Genomic DNA, 17,405 nt, shown 5'->3' on the forward strand with positions numbered 1-17,405 from the left:
AGTGGAAATCAGCCCATTGCAAAGAGGGGTCTAAAACAAATGCGCCGTCTACGCGGGGACCGGGTTGACCTCAGCATGCCATGTAAACAAGTACTGCGTCAACCGCAGCACGCTTCCTGCCTCCGGTGATCAACTGATTAGAAGAAAGATGAAAACGCTGAGGCTGACAGAAGCAGCAAACGGCTCGACGGGAGAAAGCGGGTCTCACCTCCCTGCAGTGTGTACTCGGTGACAGGCTGACTGAAGACGCCCAGGCCTGCCCCCGTGTACGCGGCCACCTGAATCTCATACTGGGTCCAGATGATGAGCTCTGTGATCAGACAGTAGTTGATCTCGGGGTTGGTGATGTTCTTCTGCTGGTACTCTCCGGGGAGACCGGCCAGCCGGTACCTGCATGTGAGGAATCGATGGACAAACAGTGAGCGACAACGAGTTTCTTGCAGGTCGCTGCACTGTAAGGAGCCATTCCGTAGGCTATATAATGATTAGCTACATGCTCTCTGTCTTCACCAGGACGGGGATTGTGTTAAATACATCACTGACGGAAGACTGCTATCAACAATCTGTGGCGGAGACTAAGGAGAGATCAAACTCTGGTAATGAAATAAATAAGTCACAAAATATCCACAGATACAGTATATTAAGTACAGTACTGTATATGTATATTTCAATGTTGTTATATAGGAAACTGAGTGGAAAATGAGCTTCCAGGATGATCTGAAAAACAAAGGTTTGTTTACCAACCAATTTTATACTCAAGAAGTGGAAACACAATGTGGATTTTTTTCTTGTATTTCTAAGAATCTCAAAGAATGACTGGCTAGCTCTAAATAATGTAAAAACGACACGTCTTGATATCGTAGTCAGATTCACAAAGGAATGACACTTACAGCCGAGTCTTTTATCAAACTGCTTTAAAAGAACGAAGGTATTTGTTTGAATCAGTTTGACATACTGTAACCTTCGCAGAATGACCTTGCTAAGTTATTCAATTAAAATCTGATGTTAACATCTAAACCGCAAGTCATTGCATTCAGTAATATCTGAACCACAGAGAGGTTTGTGAAACCGGGTATCATTTCTGACTGGCTGCTCATATCACAGCGGGTAAAGAGATATTTGGGATGCTCTGATACCCTTTTTAAAAAGTAAGAGTACCAATATGGTACCCGCCGATACCGATACAAATATTGATGCATGTACCTGTTTTTTTGTCCCTTAATAGTTGAATATTCAAGGCTTCGATAGGAGGAGCCTGATTCGACTACCAATCTCACAGTCGAATCTTCGCAGAGGTGTTATGCAATATGCATTTTAACTCACACACACGCACTATCAGTCGACTATAGGCAAGACATGACAATTCTGATTCGACTATGTAATTCCTTTAGCATTTAGATGTTTTTAACATATGGTATTTTATTTCAAATTTAAAATAATAACGTTACACTCCCTACTGAAAAACCACTAAAATCCAGCTCAAAACACACTTTTTGGGATTTAATATCTATAATGGGAATTGTATTGGTTTTAATGGAAATTATAATGGTGTCTTGGATTCAATTGGGTGTTATCTGGAAGATGAATCCTATCGGAATAATGCCAAAAACACACTACAGAAAGGAATTTTGTGGTGGTTCTAATGGAAAAAGTGGATGGTTCATAGTGTTTTTATTGTATTGCTTTTATTGTAAAATTTTATAATTTTTGTGCTGGTTATTATAGTTGTTTTTAGCAGGGATCCCTCTCAACTGAAAGTCTATTAAAAACGGGACTCGGCAAGAATGGTATTCCCACTCATTACATTAGGCGATATGTGTTGGTGTAACAAGCATGCAATACCTGAGGACGTATCCTCTTAAGACCCCATTCAGCTGAGGTTCTGGGGGCGGCTGCCACTGCACCATGATGGACTGATTGGTTCTGCCGCTGGCTACGATATTTTTGGGTGGAGCACTGGGAGGTTCCTCCCTCAGCATCAGTCTGGGGAGAAAACACAAGAACGGTACACCAAAATCACCTTCTACGTCTGATTCAGAACTCCATCTACCCTCAGCTTAGCTGAGTCTCTCTAGGGCACAGAAACATGCCCGTGTAAGTGTTACCCTCTGGTCGGAAGTCCATTTGCCGACCTGACACACTGTGTCACATCCGCCCACATCAACAAAAGCTCTTACGTGGCTTCTTGGAAAAGTGTCTTGCTGCTTCGAGTACCCCAAGCCTTTGATATGTTAGGTCGCTGCTAATGTGTCAGCTGTATGGGTATATGCTAGCTGGGATGCACACTTGTTCATTGGCTCAGCACTCAGTCATTTAAGTGCTGCATTTCGCACATTTGAATTACAAACACCAGTATCTGTTAGGATAACAATACAGTGTTAACTAAAGGCTGCTTTTTCATGTCTGGTGAAGGTGTTTTCCTTCTCAGCGTGGGTCCATTTTAACCCAGTGGTACCTGCTGCCTTTCCTTTGAAGAAACAAACAAAACAACACTCCTTTGGTTTTTATTCTGAGAAGGAAGAACTTATGTTATAGCTTATTAAGGGTCTCGAGTCTCATTGGGGACTGAGATTGTGAAGTCTGAAAAATGCAATGATTCTTTTCAAACAAAAGAGCATTACACAATTTACATCAAAACAAAATGAAACGGCAAATAAAAAAACGGAGTAAATAAACATTGAAAAGTCTATTGATGCTGGTGAAAAACAAACACCTACATGATATAAATACATTACAAAATACATTCCTCAGTCCTGCCTATTTTTTCAAGCCTGTGGTCAACATTTGCATGATGGAAACGAAAAATCTACGTGCACTAACAATGCGCTCACTTGTGGGTCTTTTCTTACTATTTTTAATTCACTTAAAGCCATAGTTAACTGAAAAATATAAATGTTTTTGTTATTAATTTACTCACCATGATTTTTCCCCAGATGTGTATATGACTTTCTTTCTCAATAAGTACAATTGAAGAACACAAAACTGTCTCTTTTTCAGCTTTTAAGAACCATTTCATATAGGCTATGTTTTTGAAACTGCATCAATCCATAATAACAGTAATCCATGCAAATCTGGGGGATAAAACTATAAATATTTTCATTTGATTTATTATTTATTGATACGTCACATATTAACATAAACCGACAATCCAGCGAGGTACTGGATGTTTGGAAGAATGTTAACAACTGAGATTTCCGGGCACAATTGACTACCAATAAAAATTTTAATGTTTGTCAATGGTGCCCCAGAATTGTTTGTTTTAAATTCTTCAAACTATAAAATTTTGTGTTCAACAGAACATAAAAATTATACAATAATGTTGTCTGTGCTAGTCTATATACAGGCCTGTTTCACCTCGAGGGTGATTAAATGAAGACAGAATTTTAATTTTGGGGTAAACTATACCTTTAACAAAACTCCAGTTGTTTAACTAAAGAAAGGAAGTCATATCAGGGTGGATACATTTTGAGAGATTTTGGTGAACTATTCCTTCAATATCAAATGTAATTAAATAATATTCAAGTTTACAGACACCTGTTTCCAACTATATCAACCAGCAATGTTAACCGGCCCAAACATCAGGAGTACGGAAGCCTTGGGATCATCTGTAATGTTATGTGTCATAATCGCCCATCTCTTCCCTAGCCCTCATACAGTAAATGGTTTCATGACCAATGTTCAATTCATGCTGCCTAAAGAATGTGCTATTAGTTAATTAACCAGGTTTAAAAATGAATCAGCGCTGAATGCTTAATAACGTCCACAGATTCATCCTGCCCTTTACCTTTCACGCTAATGGACAGTTAAATCTGCATTAAACTTTAACAGGATCATTGGGTCCTTTTAGATTTATCGTCAGTTTCGTCTTAAACCTCTGACCGCACTTGTTATTTCTTCCCGGAAGTCCTTTTCATTATTAATGTCCTCTATAACCAATATCATGAAGCCTTCCTCAGACAGTGCTCCCTAAATCTGCCTAATCACCGCCGTAAGGAACGACTGCTCGATCGAACAGCGCTTTTCTGGCAATGCCCAAGCAGTATTTACACATTTGTTTTACACGCTTGCGCTGTACCACCAGCAGTTAAACATCTGCTTACAAACATAAACAACACGACTGAAGTGTCTGTTAATTGGAGCGCGGGGCATTTTGCGTAAATGCGCATGTAAGGACTCTGCAAAACGTCCTTACATAAGATAAAAATACAGAAGACTATAACATAAAAACAGCCGATCATATATAAGATACACATGGATTCTTTTTTATTCATAAACTTTGTTGGAGGACATTGTTCTTGCTTGTGATTGGACAGAATATTCATACCTATTCTCGCCAAGCTGTCCTCCATCTGAGAATAAAACCAGCTCATTATTGGATAGCTTCACCGCATTAATAAGCCCAACATGGACAGATGTGACAGGACACTGCGAGAGATGCACGGAAAGACTGATGGGACACTTTGGCCTCCGCGCTTTGTTTGGACACTTTATGAAGAGTGAGGTTACAGTGAATTACAGACACATGCTGGTTCGTTTTTACCATGCGCACGGACTCCATACCAACTAAATAAAAATGCAGATGTGATAGCAAAATGGTATACACTGAACACGATTGACAAAAATAAAGCCGTTAAATGTGTGATGTGAGCGGATGGAATTAAGCCATAATTGAGGTCGAACAAATGTTAAGAAGGTACAATAGGTCTTTAAAGTGGAATGCGCTCACCCATCATATTAAACTCCAAGTTAATAAGTTTCCATAAACAATCAAACAAACATTGCATCCATAGATTGGGCCCAAAAGTAAAAATGTTGGATTTCGTAATTCGCCTCGCATGGAGAGACAGACACGCAAGCGTTATGCTACAAAAGCAGTTGTTGAGATAAGCCAAAGAGCATCGTTGGGAAGGAATAGATGGGCGTCAGGAGACGAGTGATATTAGAGCGCATTAGGGCTTCAAATCGCTTGCTCATTAACTCTATGCATGTGCTGGAATGCTTTCATTATTCATACAAACGTTCGTTTCAATTTTTGCTCACCTGAGGAGAAGGTTTAAGCAGCTATTTAGTTATCTCAAAGCCGGGCTCAATGCGCAGCTAAATAAATCAGATACATTTTTAAGCGAGACAACACGGTCGTCTTTTCTTCTGAAACAGAAACCGAGCGTTTTGCCACGTCTGGGACAGATAAGACACGAAGGAGCCTTCTGCCACCTGCATCGATGGGCCCTATGAACTCACGGGTTTGATTAAACCGAGAGGTGAGAACACAGACCTGCCACTCGTGACCCGAGAGAGAGAAATCACAGCGTGTTGTGATTCCAGACACAGCAGGTCACACTGTGAACCGTGGGTGGAGGATCACTGACAAAATCCATATATAAACAAGGACAATCCTGACTTTGACAGCGTGATGGTCACAGTCTCATGGGATGAAATAAGACAAGAATGTTTTTTTAACAGATCAAACCAAAGAATGCATATGTGTGCTGGTGTTGACAGGTTTAGTCTCTCACCTGTTGGTTTCGGAGCTGTACTGTCCTTTGCCGACCTGATTGGCCGCACAGACTCTGAACTGGTATGAGCGGGCTGGGGTTAGTCCCTTCACCGTGGCCCGGGTCGCTGTGGACTCCACGTCAGACAAGTACACTCTCCAAGGAGAATCTGGTACACAAAGCGAATTTATACAAAACAAAGATTACAAAATGATCCATTTGCGCATATATTAAGGAGGCCATTTTCTAGATTTTTGTGACATTTCATTATTTTCCATATCTAATGGAATAGTACTATTGGACGCTCCTCTTGACGCTTGGAATTAAACAGACCCTTGATGCCACAGACTGTATGACTTCCATATTTAATTCACCCATGAAATTAATTTTGCATGTGAAATGACTACGTTATATCCACACAGTAATTAAAAACACAGAAAATCATGTTTCCGTCACATGACCCTTTTAACTGTTAAGCATTAATGTCTTAGTTTTATGCATATTATAATCAAACAGTGTTACCACACATTCATTTTTGTTCTAAGATATATGTTGACATATATTACAAGATTTGCATGCATGATTTGCAATTACATAACATGTCTTTTACATCGATTATTCATTCTCTCATAATTATACAATGTACGGGACTCTGGACGCCTTAAAAGCATTCAAGATTATTATAATAACTAATGTCACTTAATGAGCAGACTGTGTAACTTCAGATGTTTCAGAAAACAGACTTACAAGATCAATAATGAACAAAATATATCTTGCCCATGTTTCTTAACAATAATAAAAAGCAAGAACAAATTAAAGAAAGAGAAAGCAAGAAGGAAGTATCATGGAACGTTGGGATTTTCTTTCATGGTTTAAAGGCTAGACAATTAATTTGGAAATTCCACGCAAAGTTTTCATGAGATGCATCAAAACAGACTCTTTCTCATAATTCGCTCATTCCATCCCAGATCTACATGACTTCCTTCATCAACCGGACATTTTTTATAAGTATAAGTCACTTTTATGTCCATGTATAGGTCCCAACTTGTTGAAGCTCCAAAAACCTCCGTCGTTTGACTTCAAAAGACATTTAGTAACACACTATAGTTGATGGAATCTTTTAATGATGGATGTGCTTTTTGTAGCTTCAACATGTTGAATCCTGTATAAGGACAAAAATCGTTGCACGTGTAGAAGAAAGAAAGTCAAACACGCCGTGCAGTTTGGCATAGGGTGTGTAAATTGAAACAGAATTGTCTTTTTTTGGGTGAACTCTTCCTTTAGGGTTCTGAAACCATGGCAGGGAAGATTGAACCAGTGTCTTTGAAGGCAAAAATTGGAGCCTGTGAGAGAAAGGGGAGTTTTTCTCTCTGGCCCTGATAGCTTCTAATGGGACTTCCCAGGTCTATTAAAGCCCACAGCAGTAATCTTCACCTCCACTTCAACACATTCCTCACTGTCCTATTCCAGCCCGGGAAGATCAATCTATCTGGGTGGGTTTTCCCTGCTTTTGTACATCGTAGCGTTTTACACCAGTGTCGAGGAGTGATGTTCTTAACTGGGATCAACTTGCCGTGTGTCGCTGAGACAGAGAGCAGCTGTGTGCTTGTTTTTGAAGTGACTCAACATTCAGGGATTGCGAATAAGAAATTGAGCCAAATACAGATTCTTTTACACTGCGATGCCTCTTATATTTCACAGCATTAAGAATGTCAAATTTGTGTTTAAAGTTGTATAAAAGAATTCTGTCCTAAAAACAAATGTTGTGATGATTCTATGTGTGATGGTGTGAGTGTGTTTGTCTGTATCTCACTGTTTTCTGAGAGCTCCACCACATAATGCAGGAGGGGGCTGTTTCCATCAAAGGGTCTCATCCAGGACAGGTCCACGCTGCGGCTGTCATTGGAGTTGAGGCTGGCCTGTAGGTTTCGGGGCGAGTGTGGTAGCTCGCTGTTAAAAGACAAAAAAAATGCACATCAAACACAAACGCTATAAGAGCTGGACTTTATTGTGGTTTGGGTCTGTTGATGATTTTATCCTGGGAACTGCTTCCCCCAACAGGCCCTCCGGCCCATTTTTAGATTCCCTCATACTTTTACCCCAACAGACGTCTCTTCAGTGTTCAAAGAGATTCTGATTCCAAATTCAGCTCTCATCTCGCAGCCAGACGGAGGCAGACAGTTTTATGTTCATCTCGATATTTTGCCTCTGCGCTGGCTTTTTTATTTTATTGATTACTTTATTAATCATTTCTGGAGAGGACAGAGCTCCTGCTGAGACCAGGCGGTGAGCACCAACAGATGTGCTTGATATGTTTGTTTTCTCCTCTAAATTAAACCCATGGAGACAATCAGCAAAGCTTCAGATATCATCACACGCATGTGTTCTTTCTAACTAGCAGGAAGGACTGTGAAGTTTCTACAGGTGTAAAATAATTGTCATCCCTTTGTGTGTACATATACTGTACTGTAAAAAGGTATGAAAAGATTTATTTGATTATATCGCTTTAACACTCTAGAATCCAAAAAGAGACTGCTGGAAAGTAAAACAAGACATTTAATGAGGTTTATGCACTAAATACGCTTATGTTTAAAGTACTATCTCTGCCTTAAAGTATCATGACGTTTTAAATAAAACGTTTACCCCAAAATGAATTTTCATACATTTTTTACTCATCCTCATGTGATCTGTATATGACTTTCTTTCTTAAGCCAGGCACAATTTGAGTCATTTTAAAAGTCCTTCCCAAGGCCAAATCTCATTGGCTCTCATGTCTTTCAGAACCTGAAACCTTGTTAAAATATGTCAAGGCAGCTTTCCGCCATTATGCGTGTAGTTTTCTCATCTATACATGTTCTATACATCTTAAAAGTCTAAAACAACGTATACGCTCAAAATATTAATTATACTCACAAACGTGTTGTTTCGCTTCAGAAGAAATTTATAAATGACTAATGATTAATGACTTTTTTGGAGCTTCAAAAAATGGGTTAACTCTCAATGCCATTACCAAGCTGGAAAGCGACAGGACATCTTACAAAATGACTCAAATTGTGTCCAACTGAAGGAAGAAAGTCATGTAAACCTTGGATAGCATGAGGTTAAGTAAATTAAGTGAAAACAACATGTTGAATTCAATGTAAGGGGACCAGTGGTGTATGTAGATAGAAAAAGCTCATGCTAAGGTAATAAAACAAAACGCTTCATTATGTAATAATGAAGACATAGTTATGTATATTATATTGCATTTCTGTCAATATATCTATCCAAAATATCGCACACTGGACCTTTAATGCTAAAATGCCATTAACACCATTAGGTATTTTGTTTAAAATGTTTGGAAATTTTAACCTGAAAACCAGAGAGGTTCCTGATCTCGATAAGGATTAGCGCAGTGTAAACATAAAACAGTTTAGAGTACACTGGAAGTGAAATAAAATAGGTCTGTTAATTGCATAATCAGCATTCATTTATAATGCCAACGGTTGTGATCCCTGAAGATGTATTAGGCTACAGTGAAGTCAGAGACACAACGGCTGGGTGACTTCAGCCGCTGGGGAATGTCCTCTTGACAGCATCTGATGCCACAGCATCTTCTCACTTTAATGAGGAGCCAGAGAAGCCACACACATAATGAGTCTTAGTTCCACACAACATTAGCCTCATGAAATCTGAAAAAAATCCACACGCCCGCCGGTTACCGCGGTCTTCCAGCGCCTCATTTTAGAAGGGATTTTATTCCCTTATCATATTGTGGCCAGGAGTAAAGGCTTTTGGTGTTCAAATGTTTACGCCACATTCAGGTGTTATTTTGGGTTTAAGGATTCGCTCGGTGCGCACGCTTCTGAAATGAAGTTTCACACAGCCGGGCTGCAGAAATCTACCCACTCAGAGACTGGACAAAAGGTCAAAAGCTTTTTAAGAGATGGTCAGTGAATTTCGTTTCTGAATGGAGTTTTGAAAAGCACTCTATCACATAAATATGCAACTAGAATTTGAAAGGCAGGCTTTAAAGGCAAAACACAAGGAAAGAGAATTCTCGCGAGCCCGTCATAATATTAAATGAATGCCTTTGAAAGTTACAATTACAAGACTGATAAATATGAAAATTGCGGATAAGCCGTCGGAGTCCAGAAAGAAAGGTCTCAGTGAAAAAAGGTTACTCAGGGAAAGGTCAGTCTGAAACCTCCTGCTGAGAGAAGCATTCATTTCATATATTGTATGCATGCAGATGCTTTAATGGGCCGAAGACACAAAAAGTCAAAGAAAGCAAAAAAAGTAAGGCGTATAGTTTGATAAAGTACAACGATCTGGTAAAAATAGGTTTTTGTAACTTTCGGAAAGCACAATAAACTATCGTTTTCTACTGATATAAAGTGTGCCGCTTGTATGCACATATAGCATAAACACTTATGTTTATTATTGAATTAACACGCATTATTATTATATGACCAATATATATATTTTTGTAAACATTTCCCAAACCTCCAGCATCTACGCAGAGTACATTTCACTCCTACATTCACATTCTCACATTCACACACCAGCTAGTATAATAATGACGCACTTGGTGCAACCGGAAGGTGACACGCATCCATCAACACACAGCATCAAGCAGACTAATGCTCAGAGTCTAAGGGGGCCTGTGGTTAGACACTCACATGACCTCCAGACGGGCTGACTTGGAATCGTTGCTGGCCTGAGATATGACATCACATGTATAGTCCCCGATGTCCCCGGACCAGGTTTGACTGATGTACAAGGTTCCCTCCTGCAGGTTAATACGCCCCCCTCTGGTCTGGCTCACTAGTTCCTCATCCTTTTTCCACACGTACCTGCCAAGCGAAAGAGATGGAAGAAATGGAGAACTCCATCACAGTCAAGCTGACGGAGGGTGTGCGCTGGAAACAGCGGCGTCTCATTGCCTTGCTTTCCAGCATATTAGCGCTGAATTAACTGTACAGCGTTACGGTTTGCACTTTGAATCAACTTCAAGGCCTTTAGGCTGACACATTGAATTAACATTACAATCAAACCCAGTGTGGAAAGAGAGAAGCAGGGCCACCCTGCGTCATCACTCACCTCACTGCCACACGGGGGTCGTGGGTCGCGGCGCACTCCAATATGGCCGTCGTCCCCTTGATGACACGTCTGTCCGTAGGAGGGCTGGATATGATGGTGCGACCTTGAGATAAACATAATAACAATGTTATTCATCCACGTGATCATTTCTAAGAATCAAAGGACTGAGCTTGACTACATCACAGCCTTCTACGGAACACACGGTGAGACAACGCCGGGACTTTACATGTGCTAATAACAAGACTGGAGACTGTAGACATTGTCTCGCAAAGCTATGCTGAGACGCTTCTTTACACGGACACTTTTATAATTCTATGCTGTGGGAGACTTTATTTGTTCAAAGGAAGAATGTATGATGTAAGATTCTATATTTCCTCTGGCTCTGATGCTCATCTTGGACCCTTTCCGCCACAGAAATAGCAGTCTGAGCCAGTAAAATTTGCTCTGAATCGGCGCCTAAACCTGCTGATCTAGAACTTAAGCACTAGCGGGTGCAGAATAATGTCCTAACAAAGTCACAAAAAATCTGCTACAAAAAAAAAAGCACCACTCAAACCAATTTGCTGAATACATTCCTAATGAATCTGTATAAAGCCAATAAACACAAACAGTCACAGTTAACAAAGTAGTTTTGTACAAAAAACAATACATTCGTACCGCTCATGTATTATGAATAAGGCCACACAGATTTGTCCATGCTTTTCTTACTTTTTTTGTGGTGGTAATTTAGTCACTTTATTATTATTATTTATTATTATTTTAAATTGCATTACCTTTTTTTATAATTATATTTAGGTATTTAGCGTGCACTCATGCACGCAAGCACACTGAAACACAATATATAAATAAATGCATAAATAAATATATATATTTGATATACCCGTATATAATAAATAAATATGAATATACATCACACATGGATTTTGATGGATATTGAAACAAATAATTCAATCTAAAATGTAGACACAAAGGCCATAACATGTTATGTTTGTTAGGGGGAAGATTATGCCTTAGGATTTTACCATTTCAGGTAAAAAAAAAAAAATATTTCAAAGTGCTTCACTTACTCCACACGGTGAGAGAGGCGCTTGCGTTGATAGCTCCCTCTGAGTTCGCGACGTAGCAGGTGTACGTCCCCGTGTCCTGAAGAATGACAGGCTGAACCTGTAGACCACCAGACTCTAGCAATGTGAAACGTGGAATCTTCACTGAACCGCTGGCTAGAATCTGTGAATCTGTTGTGCACACAAACAAACCAGTTTACTGAACAGCTCATATACAGGATTAATAGAACATTACTATGCATAGAGCAGGGGCTCTGAGATGTTTTTATTACACACTTAAAGTTTTCCCAGAGTAAAATCCTCCTAAAACAGCCTGCAAAGTTCTTAGGGCTTGTTGGGCTCTGCTATTATATAGTAACACATAGACCGCTTCATAATTGGGAAGGCTATGGAAATGACTTTATGAACATAGCCAAATCGGCAAAGGAATATAATGGAGGATTTTTGTGTTACTCTTGCATGAAATTATCTTTTGTGGTGCCAATCAGCTGCAACAAAGACTTTTTTTACAAACAAAGACAACCTAATGTCTTCTTATACAGCTCAAGACACACAGCCTCATAAAAGACTTTTACAGCGAGGATGACTGCGACTCAATCTGCCTGTAATGTTTGTGATAAAAACTCTAGTAAATATAACAAAACAGCAAGACCAAAAGACAAACGTGTTAGTACTGACATTCCCAATATGGCAAAAGTTCAATACAACTAGTCAAGAGCTTCCCAAACTTTTAACAATGACGTAAGCCTCCAAAACGAATTATTGACACAGGGAGGGAGGGCGCGAAGCATTGCGACTGTATGTACTCTATATTATATTGTATTTCTGTCAATAGATCCTCCAAAAAATTGGAGGAGGACATTGGACCTTTAAAAATACTTCTTATTCAGACTGGACTGTAAGGATTGCCCCTTATGTTTCAGATACACTAACATTCGCTAGACTAGAAACATCCTTTAATATGAACGTGAGTATTTGAGTACTGTGCTGTACTTTACTTGCACATTAAACCTTGCATTACACTCGCCTCTTTTCCAGGTGATGGCAGGTTTAGGAGCTCCAGACACCTGACAGGTGAAGGTGGCCACTGCTCCATCTGTGACAGTGATGTCAACCGCTGGCGCGCTGAAGGCTGGAGCCATACCTGGAGAACACACAGTCACATTTTGGGTGAGAAAACGCATACTGTCTGCGCCACACTTTCACTTAATGCAGTCTAACGCTCACATATTATTACAGGAGACCAAACAAAAGGCCAGAAATTGAATTAACGTCTACACTTCTCTCAAAGAGCTACTTTACGCTTATTATTGCGATCCAGGACCACATTTGCGTTTTAAATATGAAAACTGGCATTCGTCTTAATGTGCTATTCTGATCGGGTGGCTAAAATGAAGGCATTGTGGAGTTATTGGGTCATTCTGAATGGGCGGAGATGTGTAATTGAATGGGTATTTCCATTTGGAAGAGTAGAGCGTATTCCTGGTTGAGAGGAAAGAGAGCGCTCTTTGGATGCGTTGTTGAAAATGTGCCACATTCATTTGGACCAGCCGGGGCAAGAAAACAAGCCCCATTACAGCTTGGTGTTTAATTCCTTTACATCATTATTTAGTACCTAATTCAAGTTCATTTTTCTCGCCCCATTGGCAGATTTTTATGCTTGTTTTAAACATACATTTTTCTAATTCTTCTATTTGATGTCCTAAAACAAGACTAAGAAAGTGTATCTTGATTTAAGAATGTTAAGATATTTGTACTATAAAACAATACAAAAATGTTTCGTAAGAATGTCATTTTTTGAAGCGGAGGACAGGACAACAAAACTAATATCTCTCTCAGACTCATCTACTCTAAAGGTATCTCCATAGTTTGCCAAAGCACTTGAACGATACATCCTTACACACTGTTATAGACACTTAAAAAATCAAAGGTGGCCTGCTATTGAAAATCAACACACTCAACATCACGGCCTCTCTGGGGAGATAAAGGCATGCCGAGTGATTACACGCCACACTAACATTCATCTACTGTACTTGTCCTTGATCACTTTAGCATGAAACAGATCTATAAAAGAATCACAAAGCCTGCCGGAGAACTAACACGTCTTTGATTGAACCGTCGGTCAATGAGAGAGACTAGATATGCGCAATCAATACACCAGACACAGGAAGACGCATTCCATGCGTGATCTTTAGCCGCACAAAGCTGGATATCAACCGGTAAAACTTTTCTTGGGGGTAAAAGGTCCCCCATTGTACACTTTTGTGGCACTTAATTTTGATTTCCTAAAGTTTGCTTAAATTAGTCAAGGTTTCGTCATAATTAAGTTTTAGTTTACTTTACTTTTTATGACCCTTAGAATTAGCTGAGGTGTAAAAGTTCTGGCCCAGAAGCTTTAGAAAAATAATGATTTTCAAAAACGTTTCTATGCTTGGACAAACCAGATTTTCCTGCACTAAACCCACAGCATTAAGTCTATGTTGCAGTGTGGTGTTGGTCAGAATACTAAAACAGAGCTATGCTTTAATATCACTGCGGTGTCTACACCTGTTTATGAAATAAGCCTACAGATGGAATACTTTTATATATTTTTTACTTGCAGCCACTGATAAAACTGAAGATATCACTCCGGTTTTGCTTTTAAAGTCCCCGTGAAACGTATTTTGACGCATTTCCGAGTGAAATGGAATTTAGAATGTGAAAAAAGTTCTTCTTTCTCTGCGATTTGATTGGATGTATAAAAAAGCTGTTGCATTTTGAAATGGTACTGGCAGCAAACTGACAGTTGAAGGGGAGGAGTTAACAGATGCGCCGCGCAAGCCATCTAACATACGTCATTTAAGATGGATAGTGAAGTCATTACAGGAAGGAATTAACTGAAGTATATGGGGCACACGATTTTTTAAAAGACATTGATAAACTATTTACAATAAAATGAAAAAATAGGCATTGTAAAAAAAATTTCACTGGGACTTCAATTATCATTTCTGCATGTACTGTTGCAATTGCAGTCCAGTGTCTGTTGAATTTCAACAGAAACCAACAGCAATGTGGAGGATGAGACACACGAACGTTTATTTCAATATATTTTCATTTTTGAACTGATCCTAAAATACATGTAAAACAGTGGTTTACACATTTTTCATTTGCAGTATTCAAGCTCTGTAAACATTGCATCTTTTTTGTTATTTTGACCAGTTTGTTACATTTCAATTTTCTGCAAGTAAATACGAATAAATTTGGGAGAAATGTTGACACTAGTTCACAAAATTAAACAAAAATTATAAATTAGGGATGCACCAATACCGATACCAGTATCGGGCCCGATACCAAGCTCATGTACTCGTACAAATTCCCCGATACCAAAGACCGATACCTCACGTGACGTAATTGACAGAACGTTCCAGTGCACACAGAGACACCTGCCGTAGCAGACACAATGTCGTAGAGTGTTCACACCTGAATCGCGCTATTGGTGTGTAGCTGGACGCTTGAACATTTCGCGAGTGAAATTCGCGTCATGGGAGGGGCTTCTGGCAGGCGGCTCCAGTCTTGTTGCGAAATGGCGGACATGGATTTTGTTGAGCAAGTAGCTGCGCATAATATGCTATGGAAGGCTGAAGATAGAGGTAGACTCGTTCGGCGCCGTGTCTGGGTCCATCAGATCCTTCAGAGGCGCAGTCCTTCATTGTTGTTTCAGATTTCTGCCTCCGCTCGCAATGTCATAATCACATCACTACTACAGCAGGCGCCTGATTGATTACGCGGCGCTAATTTTCGCCAAAATTCTGATTTTTCAGCTCAATTCACGCCGTCTCATTCGCGTGAATCGCACCGCAAGTACATCTATCGCGTCTTTGCATTGTCTTAACATGTAAATCACTCTCTCTTAACGCTTCATTCGCACTTAGCAGTGTGGAAATATTTCAAAATCAATGATGACGACCCATGCATGGCAATCTGCATGCTTATGTCCTTGGTTTTGCCCTTTGGAGGTTATTGGATGGACACTGTGAATTTTGGCTTTGAAAAGTTTTGATAAGAACATAAGATTGATTTATTTTTTCATAATATGAGTTGAAGTTGTTAAAAAAAAAAGATGCTGATATGTTCATTAGTCTCATTGTGTTGTTCTTAAAAAATTGCCACAAACAAAAATAAATCTAGCATTGGTGTTGGTATTGGTATCGGCGAGTACCAGGGAAAAAAGTATCGGTATCGTACTCGATCCTTAAAAAGTGGTATCGGTGCATCCCTATTATAAATGTTCTTAAACACATTAAAGCAAATGAAGAAAAACTGAAAGCTGTATAGTCTGTGCATATTAAACCGGAATATGAGAAAATATTTTAGAGGGTGCAAAGTGAAAACTTTAGCGTCGTCTAGTGGTGAGGTGGTGAAATGCAACCAATGGCTCACTCGGTCCCTCCCTTTCGAAGCACTACGGTGGCTGACACAGAACTAAGATGTCGTCTCGTTTTCACTTCTTTGCTGAAGGAGATAGAAACAAAATAGCGAAGAGGACCCGCTGTGTATGTAGATAGAAATAGCTCATGCTATTGTAATAAAAACACCTTCATTATGTAAGGTCTTTATACACCTCTGAAGACAGTTATGTATATTATATTGCATTTCTGTCAGTAGATCTTCCTAAATATTACACAGAGCACCTTTAAGCATTCTGTATGTAAATGGCCTCTGCACTCCGAAACGCTCCGGAAAACCTTTCGCTCAATTATGGGAATCAGGTGATACAAAGTTCAATACAGCTCGAAGTTACAATCATTCCAGCAATCTACCTTCAGTAAATATGTGCAGTTGCGGCCGTTGTAATTATCTGTGTGATGAAAGTGCTCCTCTGAGGGGGTCTTAATGTTCTCATACAGCACAGATCAGGACCGGGGCCCGACATACACCATCATCTAATCAACTTCAGACAGGCCCCTCCACAGGGAGCTTTTACATCTCATAGAAGAGAATGAGAATCACACGACCAACGATTAGGAATAACGCATCTGCCAAACCAGGGAACCGCAGTGAAACGGCTGAGACGAGTTGCATCCTCCAGCTGGCCACATCCGATGGGCTTGTTTTTGTTAACATCACAGAGAAATATGATATAAAGAATGCATGCAGCAACCCCGCTTTGAGTTTTGACTCACTCGTGACGTCAAGGTAAGAGTGGACCTGAGCCTCTCCAGCCGAGTTCCTGGCGAAGCACTGGAAGATTCCGGCATCGCTGGGCTGTATCTTCCTGACCTGAAGGCCCATGCTGGTGATGACCTTGTAGCGAGGGTTTTTGAGTTTACTGAGGGGAACTGCATCCTTGTACCACTCCAACCTGGGCATTGGCACCCCTGTTAGACAAAAACACAACACGGCGGGTTCAACAGGTCAGACGTAAAAAATAAAGAAAACAGCATTTGCTGTATTGTTTGTGTATTTCCTGGTCTGAGGTAAAAATATTGTAAATTACTGGGAGCAAAGTTCTAAGTTTCAGTGAGTGTTTTTCGCTCTTAAACATGAAATGTAATGTCTCTAGAACTGAAGGCACGTGGGCTATGAGGCCAAGCAGACTGCATTGGTCTAACTACAATTAAATATACACACGCAGAGGTCTTATTTTGAAAATGCTGTCTGCTGCCTTTTTACGGTACGAAAAAGATGAAGTGTCAAGTGGAAATGAGATGATGTGAGGCCTTAAGCCTCCAAACATACTCGCTTCTAAGAATATTCTGTCGTCTTGGAAAAGCGAACCCTCAGG

The 17,405-nt window shown here is 39.9% G+C and overlaps 1 protein-coding gene across 2 annotated transcripts in view; it reads right to left on the reverse strand.

Moving 5' to 3' along the window:
* sdk1a (sidekick cell adhesion molecule 1a) overlaps positions 1-17,405 on the reverse strand; it is a 226,678-nt gene that overhangs the window by 55,426 nt on the left and 153,847 nt on the right. For both annotated transcript variants that reach the window (XM_079456077.1, XM_079456076.1), the window contains exons 9-17: positions 16,804-16,998; positions 12,669-12,785; positions 11,645-11,812; positions 10,578-10,680; positions 10,157-10,330; positions 7,309-7,445; positions 5,517-5,664; positions 1,843-1,983; positions 209-390 (exon numbers count right to left, since the gene is read on the reverse strand). In XM_079456077.1, the coding sequence (XP_079312203.1) occupies positions 209-390; positions 1,843-1,983; positions 5,517-5,664; positions 7,309-7,445; positions 10,157-10,330; positions 10,578-10,680; positions 11,645-11,812; positions 12,669-12,785; positions 16,804-16,998 (1,365 nt within the window). The remainder of the gene's footprint in view (positions 1-208; positions 391-1,842; positions 1,984-5,516; positions 5,665-7,308; positions 7,446-10,156; positions 10,331-10,577; positions 10,681-11,644; positions 11,813-12,668; positions 12,786-16,803; positions 16,999-17,405) is intronic.

This window comes from Barbatula barbatula, assembly GCF_947034865.1.
Source record: "Barbatula barbatula genome assembly, chromosome: 5".
Lineage (NCBI taxonomy): Eukaryota > Metazoa > Chordata > Actinopteri > Cypriniformes > Nemacheilidae > Barbatula > Barbatula barbatula.